At 44.4% G+C, this 17,377-nt stretch overlaps 1 protein-coding gene across 1 annotated transcript; it reads right to left on the reverse strand.

Moving 5' to 3' along the window:
- Window positions 1–1,697: 1,697 nt before the first annotated feature.
- Window positions 1,698–4,484, reverse strand: LOC120851155. Its single transcript, XM_040223747.1, has 2 exons — window positions 4,469–4,484; window positions 1,698–3,136 (listed from the first exon to the last, which is right to left on the reverse strand). The coding sequence occupies exons 1-2, from the start codon at window positions 4,482–4,484 to the stop codon at window positions 1,698–1,700; spliced, it is 1,455 nt and encodes a 484-aa protein (XP_040079681.1).
- Between the last annotated feature and the right edge of the window lie 12,893 nt (window positions 4,485–17,377).

The following is a 17,377-nucleotide window of genomic DNA, read 5'->3' on the forward strand; positions in this document are numbered from 1 at the left end:
TATTGGCCACTTACTCTTTGTAGGTCATTGTAAACGTTAACACACACACACGCACACACACACACACACACACACACACACACACACACACACACACACACACACACACACACACACACACACACACACACACACACACACACACACATACCAAACTCATGCTTCTGCATGGATCTATTAAAACACTCACGTTCTATTACCAGCTTTGCATCCAGGTTTGCAGAAATAAAGAATGTCAACATCTAAATCCGGGGTTTTCAAAATTCAGATCTTAAAAAAAACATAAAAAGAAAAAGAAATCTTTTTTAAAGCAGTCCGATTGGAACACGCGAGTTAATAAATATGTTTTACGCGAAAAAAAAAAGTTTAGACCAAAATTCACGGCGAGAGATTTATTTGAAATGCTGCGCGCGAAGTCCAAAACGTCACGGGTCATTCCGAAAGGACCATCTCGGTCGTGAAGGTGAAGCCGATCCACCTTTCCTCCACATGCCCTAAATACCGAGAGAGAAAACAAGTATAAAAAAGAGGTGACTACCAACTAAATCCCGTCTAGCGCCGTCAATACTACTCTAACGTTTTTGCGCGTAAATGTTTTTTTCTTTTTTGGCACGTTTGTTTTAACCAAGCTTGCATTTATTTTTGTAGGTTTTTCAAGGAACCCCTATTAGCCTCGAATGGCAGCCGGAGAACCTTTCTCGGTCTTGGCACTGATACAGTACAACAGTGAAGAAGTAGACCTCACAAACGATCATTTGCATACTAGGGAGCGCTTGGCTCAAAGTTACACAGCAGTGAGCGGTTGTTCACTGCTGTGTAACTAAAATAGTGCTTAAAATGAAAGAACTCTTCAATTAGGTCCAGGAACTTCGATACCTCGAGGAACCCTTAAGGGAATTCCTGGGAATCCCTGGGTCTTTGGAAACTAAGTTTGAGAACCTAGGGTCTTGATATGTGGGCGTTTCATAATCTTACAAAAAAAGGATATCCCTCAGTGTTGCGGTAAAAATGTGGAGTATTTTTTTTATAGCAAGGGAGATTTCTAACATGAGATAAATTATTTTAAAATGAATGCGCCTTTTAAAGCTATATACCCATAGCCGTAAAAACTTGCATACTCTCATGAATAATGATTATGAGCGTCTTGGGAAGGGAGTCTGCAGGCTACGTAACTGAAAAAAAAAAAAACGTTTTGGCTTGAATAGCCAATATGCAGCTTTACGCGTCGGATTTCCCCCATCCCCCCTCTCCCCAGACTGACAAATATTTCAAATATTTTCTGGTTTGCCATGTTTTAAAAACTTTCATAACATTTGTTTAAGACGTGGCAGCTGTACCCTATGATCAAACCCTGAAGAAAACTTCCAACATGGCTGAGGAAATGCAGGTTTTGTCAATTTGAGGTTTTTTTATGTCAGGCAAAGAGTAATTAAATATAAAAGCCGCTTGGACATTTGTAGAGCCTTAACTGATGTTGTTTTAATTCTTACGTATATCCGGGAAATGTGAATATGTTGGTGAACATATTTCTCCGCAACGCAGGGTTAAATGTTGCAAACTGCGAACTGCGTGATATGTAGAGAAATCACTTTTATTCTAAGGATCTAGTCCTTCGAACAAATCAAACTCATCACCTTAACTTCTTTAATTAATGACATAAAAATGTTTCTAAGTGATTATGAAGTTTTATGGGTAGTTTACAAACTGTTCTTATTTTTTGGTCTCTCGTTTTGAACGTTTTTTTGGTTTTCATTGTTAGGAACTTCATGAAGCAAACTAGTGCGCTTGTTGACAGCGTGATCCTCATTGTCCCCCCCCCCCCCATTTAGTTGAGCCATAAAATAAATCATGGTATGACGTGTCTGTAATGACCAATTTGAATTGGTCATTACGTGAATACGTAAATCCAAAAACTGCAAAACTCCTCTGTCTGGCTCTTCAACAGTAAAGGTAAGTTCCGGTGCTGAGGCTCTCACCAGACTCTCTATTGCTCCCGTATCCTTCCCATGAAAGCTCATGACCACAATGTCATCAACATACCTTCTCACTAAAACTTCACCCGACCCCCAAACTGCCAGCCTTTCCGAGATCGCGTTGTCCAAAGAGTTTAAATAAATTTCTGCCAAAATAGGTGCCACCGCAGACCCAATACACACACCCTTCTTTTGAATCCACATGCGTTCCTTGAACTCCACTACCGTGGCTTTAAGATAAAGATCCAGGATCGCTAAAAAACTATCTACCGGAATCCCCGTACCTGGTTGAAATTTTACCAAATTACGCTCCAAAGCCTCTCTAACCCTACTCATCAACAGCTGTTTTTCAAGAGAATAGTACAGATCGTTAATGTCCATCGAGATCAACGAGCATTGCCTCCCATGGTGAGCATCTAAAATCTGAACAAAATCGTCTGAGTTTCTTAACGAAAGACTGTTTTCCAATCTAGCGAAGTCTAAACCTTTTTGAAGAAACTTCGAAACCATGCTTTGCCACGTTCCGTTCTCATTAATAACCGTGCGGAACGGCATTTCCGGCTTGTGGTCCTTTAAGAAGAATTTTAAACTTAAAGTACTTCTCGGCTGAATCAGGACTTTCCTGGCTAAGGTCTCTAAACCCTCGTCTTTAAGTGTAGCTGAGATGTCCTTCCTTAATTTTCCCAACTTGCCTTGCCATGCCATGAATACCGAGTCCAATGCCTCTGTTGACTTTTTTTCAAAAACCGCCAATGGAAGGACGGCAAACATACCGCTCTTATCGGTCTGTAACAATTCCAGTGATCTAGATTTAAAGTCCTTTCTTACTTCCGTGATGGCCTGAAAATTCCTCCTGTCTTTTTTATACGAATCATCCACTACTCTTTCCTTTCTACTGACCGCGTAGTCCACAAAAGCAACCCTTTCGTCTAACCCTACTTTTCTAGCAATTGTCTGGATCGCGGAAAAAACATCTACTCTCGACGGTTTTACATTTACACAAAACTTCGGTCCTCCTCTCAACAATTCCTCCGTCCTCTCTGTAAGTGCGACTTTACAAGGATTCACAATACCGCACCTCCGAGCCTCAGCGGATTGGTCACCATTCACAAAACTACAACTATTTCCAAACCCAACATTCGACCTTTTTACAGCGTCCAACACTACTAATTACAAAAGCCAAGCAACACTGTTGCTTGGCTTTGTGTAATTAGGTCTTGTATACCCTCTTTCCCTTTGGTTCCGTGTGTTTGCGGGTTTGAAAAAAAACCTTTTAACAGTTCTTTGTTGACTTTGTGTAGTCGGAGGCTTATCTTGTCCTTTTGTCTGGCTGAAAGGTTTTTCTTTTGTTTTGGGCCTATGTTTGGCTTAGCGTATTCCGGGTGTTGTCATTGGTCGACTTGGTTGGTGGTGTGTGGACGTGGTGTGTATAAAAGTGCGTACGATGGAATAAAATCCTTAGCTGTGTTTGAGACGTCGCCTCCTTGTGGCCTCTTTTCTTCTCGTCCCTTTTCTGAAATACCCCAGTCTCGGGTTAAACAAAACTATGGCAAGGCATATAAGAGGGAGAAGCCGACGACAAGGGCTTGAGTGGAGTACCACACTCGTGTTTAGTAACACTCGTGTGCGCCTTGTCCGCTCCGTATTGCACGTTTGGTGCAATACGTATGTATTGCAAATGATCTCTGCAGAGGATGCGAGCACGTAGTGTGGCGAGTGTAGCAAGCGAAGTATGTACAGCATGTGTGACTGAAAAGGACGGCAGCAGCGGGCCGGCTAAAGGTGTGCCTCCTAACAACCATATTAAAGCACCTGAGCGACATGTTGGATCCAGGTTATCACCACAATGGTGGAACGAATATCCGGCCTTAGATTAAGGTTCGGCATTCCTCGGCAAGGGTAGTGACAGATATCTTCTGAAGGTTCCAGCAACTAGTATACCCCATCTCATTATAGTTGTGCGAAGTGTTATCAAACGTACAACGGCGAGAACGTAGTGCACCTTGAGAAGGGAAGAAGGGAATAATCTTTTTTAAACATGTATAGTCCGCAGACCATAGTGCGTAAAGTACGATATTTTGTTTAGCCCAAAGGAAAACAGGGAAACCGTGTCAGCTAGTAACATATCAGAACAATTAGTACCACAAAGAGGATCTGAACAGACCGCGCTTATAGTAAAACAAAGACGAAAAAACAACAACAACGAGACGGTTACGGGCAGTACCGTGGCGAGAGACTCCACGATGAATGGGATGTTTTTGTCAGCGAAATTAGCTCGAGCTCTCGAGAAATTCCCGCGTGTCACCAGAACATCCGTGTTTCTGAACGGAACTGCATAATTCCAGGGAAACGTCACCGCGCGGCTATTGCGAAGGAAGGAAGACAATGACGTTAAATTTTAAGTGGCGCTGGAATTGTGTTTTAAATTTGCTCGCTTGGAACACTGATATTGTGTGAAAAAGAGGGGGGGGGGGGGGGGGCGTGGTGATGTTTACCTGAGACTAAAAGCATTTACAATTGCTCTGAATATAAAAGCAAAAACGAACCAAAAAAAAAACAAAATGGCCTCGCAAAATGGAATCTCGGGTGTCGTTTTTTTTTCCGTCGTCGGTTGTTTACGGCCGTGTAATTTTCTCCTAAATATGAACTGATTGCTGGAGCAAATTAGACCTCACGTTTCCAAGACGCGGATCGAGGATAACCACTCAAGAGGAGAGCCTTGTAAGACCGTCATTCTACATAAACGGAGACTGGTGCCATAATGCCTGCCATAGCTCGTAAGGATCTCCAATGACCAGCACCGGAGCCCAGACTGGCGCTGAGCTGAAGAGTGCTGCTTCGTTGGACAAGAAGAAACCTTACTCTCGGGTGACGTGTCCCTTATGGTACCGAAGGTAAGCACCGTCTCTGCTCTGTTTGCGACGCTGGAGTGTGAGTACCCTCAGTTATCTCAATGTCCAATCAGAGCCGTGTATAGAGAGAGTTAGGTCAATGGAAGGAGCGGGCGGAGCGAGGGCGTGCACCAGACGCAGAAAGAGGGCTTGACATGCTCTCTTGGCCAAACAAAAGCCGAAAAGAAACCCCTAGCGGTGGTAGCGAGACACAGTTTCAAGCATAGATATGTGGCTGTAATAAGAGCGCAAGACTTAAACGTAGAAACCCTTTACGGTTGACACTAGGGTTCACGTGATGTTGCGATATTGATCATTCAGAAAGGTGTAAAAACAAATGTGTCGCTCGAACTCTGTTTTGCTCGAACAGAGTCTGACCCCTCGGACGGCAGATTTCCGGCCCTCGGTGCCTGGCATACGGACTATGTCGATCGTTCCGCTAGCCGTGCTCTTCCGCCATGATTTTGGATGAACGTGATTGAAACATCCCGTGCACCATATTTTCAGTCACCAAGGGTCACTCCGACGCACTTGTTAATTTGGTTTCTCCCGACCACCACCAGGGCATTATTTCCGGTTTCTGGTTGACCATATTCAAATTTGTGAAGACGCCCTGGAACACGCCCAGCACGCTTTCGGCCAATGGCGTCTCGTCATTTGACTCTTCTACTTCCCAATGAAAGGCCGAACTCTCTCTATATGCGGCTCTCTACCCGATAGCTTGTTCGGGCGCTCGAGAGTCACCAGACACATAGTTGGAGCCGAAAGTTGGCGAGGTCGCCGTCGAAAGTCCAGCGTCATCATCATGAGATGAACTCTCATGATGATGACGCTGGACTTTCGCGTTTCACGTAGTTGAGTTAGAAAAAGTCGGAGCTCGCTGATGTTCAATCAGCGAGCTCCGAATTTTTCGAACTCAACTTTGTGTATGACAAGCCTAGGGTCCCTGTTTGCTCCTCAGAGCTCGGAACAGGTTGTCTGCAAAGACAATATGAGCGATGTCTGCTCGTTTGCATTTTCGCTTGTAGTTTCTAGTGAGTACGATTTAAAGTTACATAAGTGACCAAAACCCCCAAAGCATAAGAGCTGGTACCCGCCGAGAGTATGCGAAGCTAGAGGTAATCAATGGCGTCATATTATGGGTTTCTAGCGATACGTCAAGGGCAGTGCCTCAACTTGAACTTTATATCTGGGTGAAAGGTAATATTACTGCCGCGTAAATTAAGCTCCGACTGTAAAGAGCGGCGGTTGGTTCACGGCATGGTCAAATTTACATCTACTACAACCACCGATGGTCACCTAGGAGGTACTGGTGACGGAGGGAAGATTAACTGGACAAGCTTCTATTTTTCCGTTTAGAAACAAAATCTCAGTCAAACGACGCTTATACACCAGTTAGCTTCTCTCAGGTTGCGACTACCTCAGCCAAGATGTGAACTCGCCAACTCAGGAAGCTGCATTGAAACCATATCACTGTTTATTCAAGGTTCAAGGTTGATTTGAACATAGGAAACGGAATAAAATAAGCTGATTTGGTGAACAGGCAGACACGCTACAGGAACTTGAATATCTTCGACTGGAAACTGAGCAAGCAAATACTAAAACGCTAGTGGTCTCTTCTTCCCATATTCGTTAACTCATAGTCTCTGGTTGAATTTTTTCTAATGGGGCTATCAAGTTTCACAGTAAAAATTATAAAATAAAACACCGAGACTAAGGTCACTGACATGTCAAGAAAGGCGGCGGTTGGCGAGTCTCGAACATTTAATTTTCACTAATGAGCCAATGAGACTGCGACGTTAGCCAATGAGAACGACGAAGAACGAATCACGAATCATGAAGCTGGAACATAATGTAGAGCATTAACCTGGACTTGCTTTTCATAGTAATACTGTGTTTTCGACTGGAATGGGACCACCGTGATTATTCTATTACGACTCCTATATTGCGGATGTTATCTTCTATGGAACCGTGCTGTTCCCGTGCTTTTCTCGTGTTATCGCGTGACCTAGTCGCGCGATAACTTTCATCGCAAAAGCGACCATCGCGGGCAAAAAGCGACGCGATTTGGGCAGTCGCTACTCGACCCGACTTTTTTGCGATGCGATCTAGTTGCGGAGCGGCTGAGCCAATCAACGGCGTTCGGAGCGAGAGTTTTCGAGAAACGACTCGCCAACGAAGACGTTGGACTCGCTCATCACGCACACCGGTGTGACTATCTATACTCCGTTTCAAACATAGCGTGCAACGCTGGGAAAGGTACTGAAGTAGTGCGCATAAAAAAACACAAAAAAATGTGTTACTCCGCGCGTTTCGTGGACGAGCGGTACAAGGCGCTGCTCAGGCGATACCGACGTCTCGGTGGCGGCGCTTCGAATCTACTTCGGGCGGAAAGGATTTTTTTTTTCCGACATATTTTTTGTGCAAAATTGTGCGCACTGCGGAAGTGTATATTTCAATTCCTATTTTCTTGTTGCTTTTTATTTATAAGGGGGTAGACTAGGGGCTGGTGTTCCGTTTGAACCCCGCGCCGGCCTCGTCAAAACGGAAGAACGGTCGAGATCCAGGGCGCATCTATATAAAGCCGTTTATTTACATGGTAGCGTGAAAATCAGAGAGTACCTTGAGAGTGCGGTGGACGGTCCTTTATGCAACGAATACTGGGATTAGGGGACCGCACTGCCATTGGTCAGACGGCTTGGCATTCCCTCGCGTGATGTGGCTTCATGGAAGTTTCTTTCAGAGTCCAAATACTCGCCGGTGTATGGAAGTCATCCAGACGTCAGTATCTCGCTGCTCTGGTGCCGGCGCCCCCATGAACCGAGAGTGATTCACAATAGACGCGTACAGAACACACGGCACTCGAGATCAGGATCGAGTGTTGTTTCCTTTTCCGAGGAAGCAGGGGCCTCGGAATACAGGCACGGGCATGTGCGTCCTCCACTTAGCCGACCAAGGTTAAGGTGCCTCAGGCAGACGGAGCCGACCGAGGTTACGGTCCGGCAGGCAAACGAACCCAGACGCTTCGGAATGCAACCACGGGCATCGTCCGCTTAGCCGATCAAGACGGGATACGGCCCATTCGTCACATGTCGATTCGTCATAGGGCAACTGGTAACAGGCCCGTTCGTCACAGCGGAACATTCGTGATAGGGTGATTCGTCACGCTGGCAGTTCGTCACACAATGACTTCAAGATTGTTAAACGTTTTTTGTTTTTTTTCTACCTTGTTTTCTTAGGAAAGTTACGAAAGGGGGCCACTTAATTAAATCCGTACAAGGGCAGTGAGGTTGACTACGGGAAACAAAAGCATGTCCCAATGACCCCAAGTTAAGGCAGCATGCAGCCTTTTGCCTGCATATTGTCTTATCGGGGTCACCTTTCTTACAAAAGAACTTCGAGAACATAAAGTTCACAATAGAAAAAAGCGCACCGAACGCGATTCTTTTTTTTTTCTTCTTTTTTTGTGCCCCGTTTCAGGACTTATTATGCAGGTTGCCCTCCGATTATAAAAATATCACTCTCGATTTCTAAATGGAGGTAGTTACTACTAAGAGAGGTAGCGATATGCTTCTTCACGATGGACATTCCTACACTTGCAATAAGGTTTACGAAACTATGTTGTATTAAGCCTGCCGGCGAAGAGGAGTTCGTAAAACTAAAATAGTCACCAATCACGCCAAGACTCGTGTAATCTCTTATTCAGGAGACCATACGCATGCATTTGACAACACCAAGATAAACGTGCTTGGGTTCGTCATCAGATGAAGGAAAAATCTGGTATGTACCAAAATCTGTTCCTGCTCTTATATTCCCAAAACAAGGTCACTAAAGTCCTTTATTCCAGTGGAAGGCCGTCTAGCACCACACCAAATACTTCTGGCTGCGGTTGCTTGTGTCAGTGACGACACTGCTTTGCAAATTCCCGCACCGCCAACACTTCGGCGCACCATCCGGAAGCAAAGGCAGCGGGCAAATTTTGAGCGTATCATCTTGCAGAGCTGACATACGATCGAATGCCCACAGAGTTCAAAGCAAAGTGTATTGCAGCGCAATATCACAGTGCGCGACATATTATGATAATAATGACTTTTACCTGCATGTAGACCACAGCCAAAGGAGACTCATTTCTCCTCCACGATAGCGGAGAGGGCGACGGCGAAAGAATCCTGATCTTTGCTACCGAGCGCAACTTGCGCTGTCTTGCTCAGGCGACTACGTGGTTCGCGGACGGGACCTTTAAAGTGACCCGGCACAGTTCTACTAACTGAAAACGGAGCATGCCACCGTCAACGGCGTGGTAAAGCCAATGGTTTACGGCTTGCTGCCCAACAAATCTGAAGCTACCTACAAAAGGTGAGCATTCAAGAGCTCTGGTAAACGTATAAAAAGAAACACTCGGTGGTCCTATTATTGGATATGTGTTCAAACACTTCAAAATATGTTTGCTTGTTTTAAGGTTTTTCGATGTCGTTCTGAGTCACATGGGGGGACAACTGCCTTGAGGTGGCTTACACGGACTTCAAGATAGCGGCTATCAACGATACAAGGATGTTTTTTTTCACTTATCCCAGTTAAGGATAGGAAGGTGTGCTCCAGTGGTCACCAGAGTCGCTACGATTCAGATGAAGAGTTTGCTGTTCTGGTATGCGGCATTCTATTTATATGTCTTATTGTTGTCTTCAGGTAAGCCAATTGACCTTTTTCGGAGAATTTTGTGCGCATGCCTGAACTTGAGGAGGGAGTAGGAAAGGGAAAGGCGCCATCTTTGCGGGCTCTCCTCGTCGCTGCCTGGCTTCGCTCGCATCGCTAGGCGCGCCTGGCCGGCACTGTCGCGATGCCTCACCGCTGCTCGGCTGTTGGATGTACAAGCAGCAAGAAAAACACGCCGAACGTGAGCTTCTTTAGATTCCCGAAAGCTATCGCGCACCTCAAGAAGAGAGAAAAATGGATTCAAGCGCTGCGACGCCAGAACTCCGACGGGACGCCTTGGCAGCCATTTGCGAACTCGCGTGTTTGCAGCGTCCACTTCATTGGAGGTTAGTTCATTCATATTTGTTTGAACTCAGGATATGCCCGTCATACTCCGTGCAGGCTAGTCATTCATAGCAAGGTTTTTGTTCCTCATTTTTACGACGCAGGGGTATCTTCACGAGACCAGAATCACCCAGACTTCGCTCCCTCCTTGTTTACATAGAAGCCGACACCTGCCTCCGCACCGAGTTTGCTTGCACGGTACAGCAGGGCAGCGAAGAGGCGGGACGCCAAGCCGTTGTCACGGAAAACAAATCTTTACACTGTCGCATAGTGTAAAGAGCAGGCCAGATATGTGCTGGCATGTTCCGCTCAACCTGCAAAGTATATATTTACGCTTGAAACTCATTAAAATATGGAATAAAAAAATGTCCTACTACAGAATTTTATATCAACACGTCACCTAGTTCGATAAGTAGATCGATGACATAGCTTGGCCCTTTTTAGTTGCATGCTGAAGTACCACAAAAAAGACGAAAACGACAAATCTTGCTTTTTTTTTTTAGATAACTTATCGCGTCACGAATAAAATATGATCAAAGAATTGGCACACACGGATCTTGATACAAATCTGCCGAAAGGATAGCGACTATGGGGCTCACGCCCTACAAATATTGACACACCTTGTAATCCTTAAGACACATTATTACATCGCCACGGGTTTTACCGAAGTAATAAACTCACACCGCAACGCAGTCGCAAGACGCTTGAACGATATCGGCGCTCTTGGAAAGCGATATCAGTTGCCTGTAATGTCCCGGCTTCATAGACTCCTTACAAAGTGAACGGTGTGGTCGGGATCAAAGTTGTTCACCATGACCTTCTTGACGTAGGCTTCTTTAAAGGCCCATCCTTTCCGTTGTCTGCAGTCCTTCGCCAAGTACCGATCGACGAACGCTGTGTTGACGACCGGTACCGATGCAGCATCGGCACTCCATCCGTCTTGAAAAGCGTACAGACGGATAAAGTCCGAAGTGTCGAAGACGGTTGCTTTACTCAATCCTCCGGGATCGTCATCAGCCATTCGTAGAGAACGACAGCCGGAAAACAGCGAGAAAACCTTTCCACACCGAACGCACCAAAACGATCGCGTCTAGGAAGCGAACGGGGTGACGGGAGGACGGACTGAGCCCGCAAAGGTTTTGAATTATCTCCACTAGGGTGCGCCTCGGTCGCTTTGACGAACTCTGAAAAAGGTCAATTGGTTACTTTATTTCTTGTTGATTTTCAAATGGGAATGCATCCCGCATTGGCCTTCTTGCCAATTGCCGACGTTCCCGAGGCCTTCAAGGAACTTCTCGAGGTTTTCCCCACCGATGCCTCACTCGTGGCGGACTACTTCGAGGACGTGTATATCGGGAGACCCCGTCAAAACGGCTTGTCGTCGGCCACCTCCCCTCCTCTGGTTTGGTCAGTCAGAAAATCAACACTAGCAGAAAGGCCAACAAGGACGAACAACAGCATCGAAGCGTGGCTTCGGGGACTGCACGTAAGAACTGACATAATCCTCTGAGAACTTGGAGGTTTTCTGTAGTACATTTTTGCATTTGTGGCTCAAAATTTCAGTGCGTTGCCCACTCAAAAAGCTTTCTCCACGAGTGGGTGTGTTCTTTTTTCTTTTTATCCTTAACGGAGATAAAGCTGGCTCAAGCAGAGGGCGGCACGCATCTTCGAGGGTGTCCAAGATGCACGACGACAGCAACCGGCGTCTTCAAATCATTGTGAGCCGCTACAATGGTCGCAATCGTCTAGAAACACTGAGGGTGGCAGTTCGGAACATCGCTTTTTAATTTTTTTTTTATTTCGCTCAATAAATCAGTTGTTTTCTAAATACAACGATGACTTGTTTGGATGTTTCCTCTCTTTAGTAAAATTAAGTATACCGTACTAATCTTCATTGCATGCACAGCCAGGTGAATATATGTTGGGCAAATTCAAATATCCGGTTCGCACAGTGACAAACGTTCCTAGGGACAAATTCCCCTATGACGAATGTTCCGCTGTGACGAACGGGCCTATTACCAGTTGGCCTATGACGAATGCGCACATGACAAACGGGCCTACACCCGATCAAGACGAAGCCGTAGGCACGATTCATCACCGACACGGTTCCTTCTTGAGGCTTGTTTCACTTTGAAGCCACAAGGCCGTTTTTAACACCAGAAATAACAGAAAGCAGTTCACAACACGGTCCGCGTGCTCGAAACTTTCACGTTGCGAGGTCCTCGCTTCGGGGACGCCACCTTGCCAGACACTCCGGTGTCCTTACTGACCGTCTCCAGGACTTCACGGATCGACGTGTCCGGGAAAGGCGTTCTTGAACTCGCGTACACGTTGGCGATCACCTGCTTGCACTTTTTCGAGATCACACAACGAATCTCCGAAAATATCCGAGCAGGAGAGGAAAGCCGAAGCGACTGCCGCGCGGACGAAAACGGAAAACAATTTGGACTTTGGAGTAGTTTATATTACCTTTTCCTTTTTATTGAAAAAAAAAAAAAAAAAATCGGTGTTCCGTCGAAATCATAACGCCACTATCAGTTACTAGCACTAAAAATGCACATTTTACAACTTTTTTTTTTTTTTTTTTGCAGAGGCAGCATTTTTTTATGTGGCGAACGTAGGCGGTCGGCAGTGCAAACCGGTGCGCTAGCTTTGACTGCGTTGCACGCCATGTATGAAACGGAGTATAATTTTTTTGCCATGCGATCTAGTCGCATCGCGTGACTGCTTACATCGCCGGTGGGAATGCGCCTTTACACGCGTGTTTCATTAACCACATCTCACAAACGTACCCCCTCCCCCCCCCCCCCCCCCCCCCAACTCCATACCCTCTCTCCTCTTTTTTTTTTTTTTTGCAATTTGAAGGTGGGTTAAACATGTTTTGGGATGTTTTGCTTTTTGGGTTTCCTTGTGACGCGTGGCGCCCCAGGGGTGACCGTCGCGGGGATGCATTGGCTCGTTGGGGGCCATGAGCCAGGAAGACGTTGCCCGTTCACTGCCTATTGTAGCCACTGTTGTAAGCGCTCAAGCGCACTTTGTATTTTGCCGCCCCAGCAGGAAGAGCGGGCTCAAGTCAAGTTGCTTGCTATGTAGGAAAGCATACCTTGCCTACACCTCTTTTTTTTTTTTTTTCTAGTTCTGAATTTCTTTGCCGCAGCGATATGACCTCACTTGTAAGTTATCTCGTGACGAAGCAGAGTCTCTCGGCGAAACTGTCGATTAAAGCTCTGCTGTTTGTTGTTTCTCACCGTGAGTTTCTCACTTCGTTACATATACGCCTTCGGCTCCTTGGCTCCTATGCCATATATATGGGTGTTTTCATCTCGAATCGGGCAGGCTAAAAGGGTCTAATTTTTAATGTTCACGAAAAAAATATATGTTTTGGGGGCATTTCTCAGATGAAGGAGGGCGCAAACCGCATGTTCCCCAGGTTTTTCGTTCTCGAGTTATGAGCCGTAGAAGCCGCAGGTGGCAGAAACTAGTGTTTTTGCCTGCCGTCGCAGGTCGCGTGTTTGACACCCTCTGCTGGTGCTAGTGGTTTTTCTACACCATTTTAACTTTTTGCCCTCATTTAATAGGTATTATAAAGATACCCTGACGTATTCAAATATTTTTAGAAATTCGATTGTTTTCTAAACTACATGTAAAACTCGTCACTCCGGTAGCTTTTCGGTCAACTTTGACAGGTCATTACTTTATCTGTACTTAAGGTAAATTTTCTTTCTTTGTCTTTACAGAAAGCCCAAAGCAAGCCCATTATAGATATAATAATATCATTATGATCTGTGGATTAGCCGCTTCGCTACCTTCACGTAAACGTTGTAAGAAATAACAAATGTTGAAAGATTGAGATCGAATTTCTCAAAAAACCATTTTTGTAAATTTTTATTTTTTAAATTATTTTAGAAATTTTAGTCGACTACAAGAAAAAACAGTCTAGAAATGTAATATTTTGGTTGTATGTCCTCTATTTGAGCCGCAATCACGTGAAATATGTGAACATTTGTTATTTTTCACAACGTTTACGTAAAGGTAGCGGAGCGGCTACTCAGCAGATCATAATGATATTACTTTATCTATACTAGGCATGCTTAGGGCTTTCTATAGAGCCCAAGAAATAAAATGTACCTTAAGTACAGACAAGTTGACGAAAAATCGACCTGAGTGACGAGTTTGACATTTTGTATAGAAAACAGTCAAACTATTAGAAATATTTGAATAGGTGAAGGTATTTTTATGGTACCTATTAAACGAGCAGGAAAAGTTAAAAGGATGTAAAAAAAACACTAGCGCCAGCAGAGGGTGTCAAACACGCGACCTGCGACGGCAAGCAAAAACACTAGTTGCTGCCACTGCGGCTTCTACGCTTCGTAACTCGAGAACAAAAAATCTGAAAAACATGAGGTTTGCGCTCTCATTCATTTGAGAAATGCCCATAAAACATATATTTTTTCATGAACATTAAAAACTGGACCCTTTCAACCTGCCCGATAGGGGGTGTCAATTTGCCCGATAGGGGAGGTTTCATCTCAAATCGGGCAGACTAAAAGGGTCTAATTTTTAATTTTCACGAAAAAATATATGTTTTGGGGGAATTTCTCAAATGAAGGAGGGCGCAAACCGCATGTTCTCCAGAGTTTTTGTTCTTCAGTTACGAAACGTAGAAGCCGCAGTGTCAGAAACTAGTGTTTTTGCCTGCCGTCGGAGGTCGCGTGTTTGACACCTTCTTCTGGCGCTAGTTTTTTTCCTACACCTTTTTAACTTTTACCCCTCATTTAATAAATACTATAAAGATACCTTGGCGTATTCAAATATTTCTAATAATTTGACTGTTTTCTAAAAAAAATGTCAAACTCGTCACTTAGGTCGAATTTTAGTCAACTTTGACAGATCATTACTTTGTCTGTACTTAGGGTACATTTTATTTCTTTAGTTCTATAGAAAGCCCAAAGCAAGCCCGTTATAAATATGGTAATATCATTATTATCTGCCGTGTAGCCGCTCCGCTACCTTCACGTAAACGTTGTAAAAAATAACAAATGTTCACACATTTCACGCGATTGCGGCTCAAGCAGAGGACATACAACCAAAATATTACATTTCTAGACTGTTTTTTTTTTGTAGTCGACTAATATTTCTAAAATAATTTAAAAAGTAAAAATTTACAAAAATGCGATTTTTGAGAAAATCGACCTCAAACTTTCGACTTTTGTTATTTCTTACAACGTTTACGTGAATGTAGCGGAGCGGCTAGTCGACAGATTATATTGATATTATTATATCTATGATGGGCTTGCTTTGGGCTTTCTGTGGTGCCAAAGAAAGAAAATTTACTTTAAGTACAGACAAACTAATGACCTGTCAAATTTAACCGAAAAGCGACCGGAGTGACGAGTTTGACATGTTTTTTTAGAAAACAATCAAATTCCTAAAAATATTTGAATACATCAAGGTATCTTTATAATACCTATTAAATGAGGGGGAAAAGTTAAAAGGGTGACAGAAAACAATAGCGCCAGCAAAGGGTGTCAAACAAGCGACCTGCGACGGCAGGCAAAAACACTAGTATCTGCCACTGTGGCTTCTACGGCTCGTAACTCGAGAACGAAAAATCTGGGGAAAATGCGGTTTGCGCCCTCCTTCACTTGAGAAATGCCCCCAAAAACATATATATATATTTTTTTTTTGTGAAAATTAAAAATTAGACTCTTTTAGGCCTGCCCGATTTGAGATGAAAATACCTATATATATATATATATATATATAAAGTGTCTTTTTTAGCTCCACCCAATTTAAAAAAAAAAGGAACGTGAGATAGAGTAATTTGAGCCATGCGGAAGTGTTAGTGCCCATGGCGGCCTATAGAAAAAAGGTGAAATTAGGTAATTAGTTTGCTAATTAACGAAAATGTTTTAACTAATTTTTAATCTTTCACTTGAGGGCACATAATGTACATAACATAATTCGTCATTATCGCGGCCGGCTCGCCTAAGCAAGTGGAGCTGGCCGCGATAATGACGAATCGCATGCCTGGAAGGGGGGAGCGATAACTTTACCGGCGCTCTTTCCTGTTTAGTTTCGGTTAGTTTCGGTTTCGGTTTCTATGCTCTTTCCTGTTTAGTTTCGGTTGGACGCCATTTACCAAAGTGACATTTCTTGACCCCGTAGCGCCTACTAGTAATTTTTTTTTTATCCAAATTTGACGACAAGGCTAGACTATGGTGTGGTCTATCTTCAATCCTATATATACATTTTGTGCCCTCAAGTGAAAAATTAAACAGTTAGTTAAAACATCTTAGTTGATTAGCTAACTATTTACCTAATTTCACCCTTTTTCTAGAGGCCGCCATGTCCACTAACACTTCCCCAAGGCTCAAATTACTATATCTCACGTTCCCTTTTTTTGAAAATTTGGTGCAGCTAAGAAAAAACAAAACTCCCTATATATATATATATATATTTATAGAAGAAGAAAAGAACCCGTAGTGAAAAATAGCAACAACAGACGATTTGATCTTCGACGTTTCGGCCGGACTCTGGCCGAAACGTCGAAGATCAAATCGTCCGTTGTTGCTGTTGTCACTAAGGGATGTTTTCCTCTTCTGTACCCACGCCTTCGGCCCCATATATATATATATATGTATATATATATATTGTCAGGCTCTTGGTGAATAGATGAGTTTAATACAATGAAGAGAGACTTGACTACGATGGTGTCGCCAGGAGAATCGTTGGAGCAATCGTCCGAGCGCAGCTCGAGCGTTTTCGCTGCTGCTCGAGATGCGCGGGGCCTTTTTGGCTCAGCCTCACTTCTTCCTTTCTAACAGCTACCTCCCCGCTGAAAAAGGGCCGGTCCGCCGGCCATGGTGCTAGGAGACTTGGCGGTGGTAGCGCTTCAGTCGAGCGACGTGGACGACATCAGTAGGTTTGGAGCGGTTGTCCCGGGGGGGAATGACTGGAGTCACTTCATAGTTCGTTGTGGATAGCTGGCGAGAGATGCGAAAGGGGCCTCGGAATTGTTTTTGGAACTTTTCGCATTTTCCTGGCTTGCGAGAGGGCGTCCAAATGAGAACCTCGTCACCAATGTTGTAGGTAACGGGAGTGTGGTGCTCGGCGTGACGCATAGTTTGTTGCTGTTGTGATTGTAATGTTCGAATGCGGGAAAGTTGCCGAACTTCTTCCGCGCGGTAAAGGATGGTTTGGGTGTAAACATCCAGAGAAGAGTCGTCTATGTATGGCAGAAGCGTGTCGATTGTAGACAGTGGCTCGCGTGCATACAAGAGGTGATACGGAGAGTAACCGGTGGTGGCTTGACGGCTCGTATTGTAGGCGTATGTAACGTATGGTAAAATTAAATCCCAGTTGTCTTGGTCATCTGTGATATACATGGAGATCATATCGGTCAGCGTGTGGTTGAACCGTTCCACCAAGCCATTTGTTTGTGGATGATATGCAGTGGTGACGTTATGAATTGTG

This window comes from Ixodes scapularis, unplaced genomic scaffold, assembly GCF_016920785.2.
Source record: "Ixodes scapularis isolate PalLabHiFi unplaced genomic scaffold, ASM1692078v2 PGA_scaffold7__128_contigs__length_106722199, whole genome shotgun sequence".
Taxonomy (NCBI): Eukaryota; Metazoa; Arthropoda; class Arachnida; order Ixodida; family Ixodidae; genus Ixodes; species Ixodes scapularis.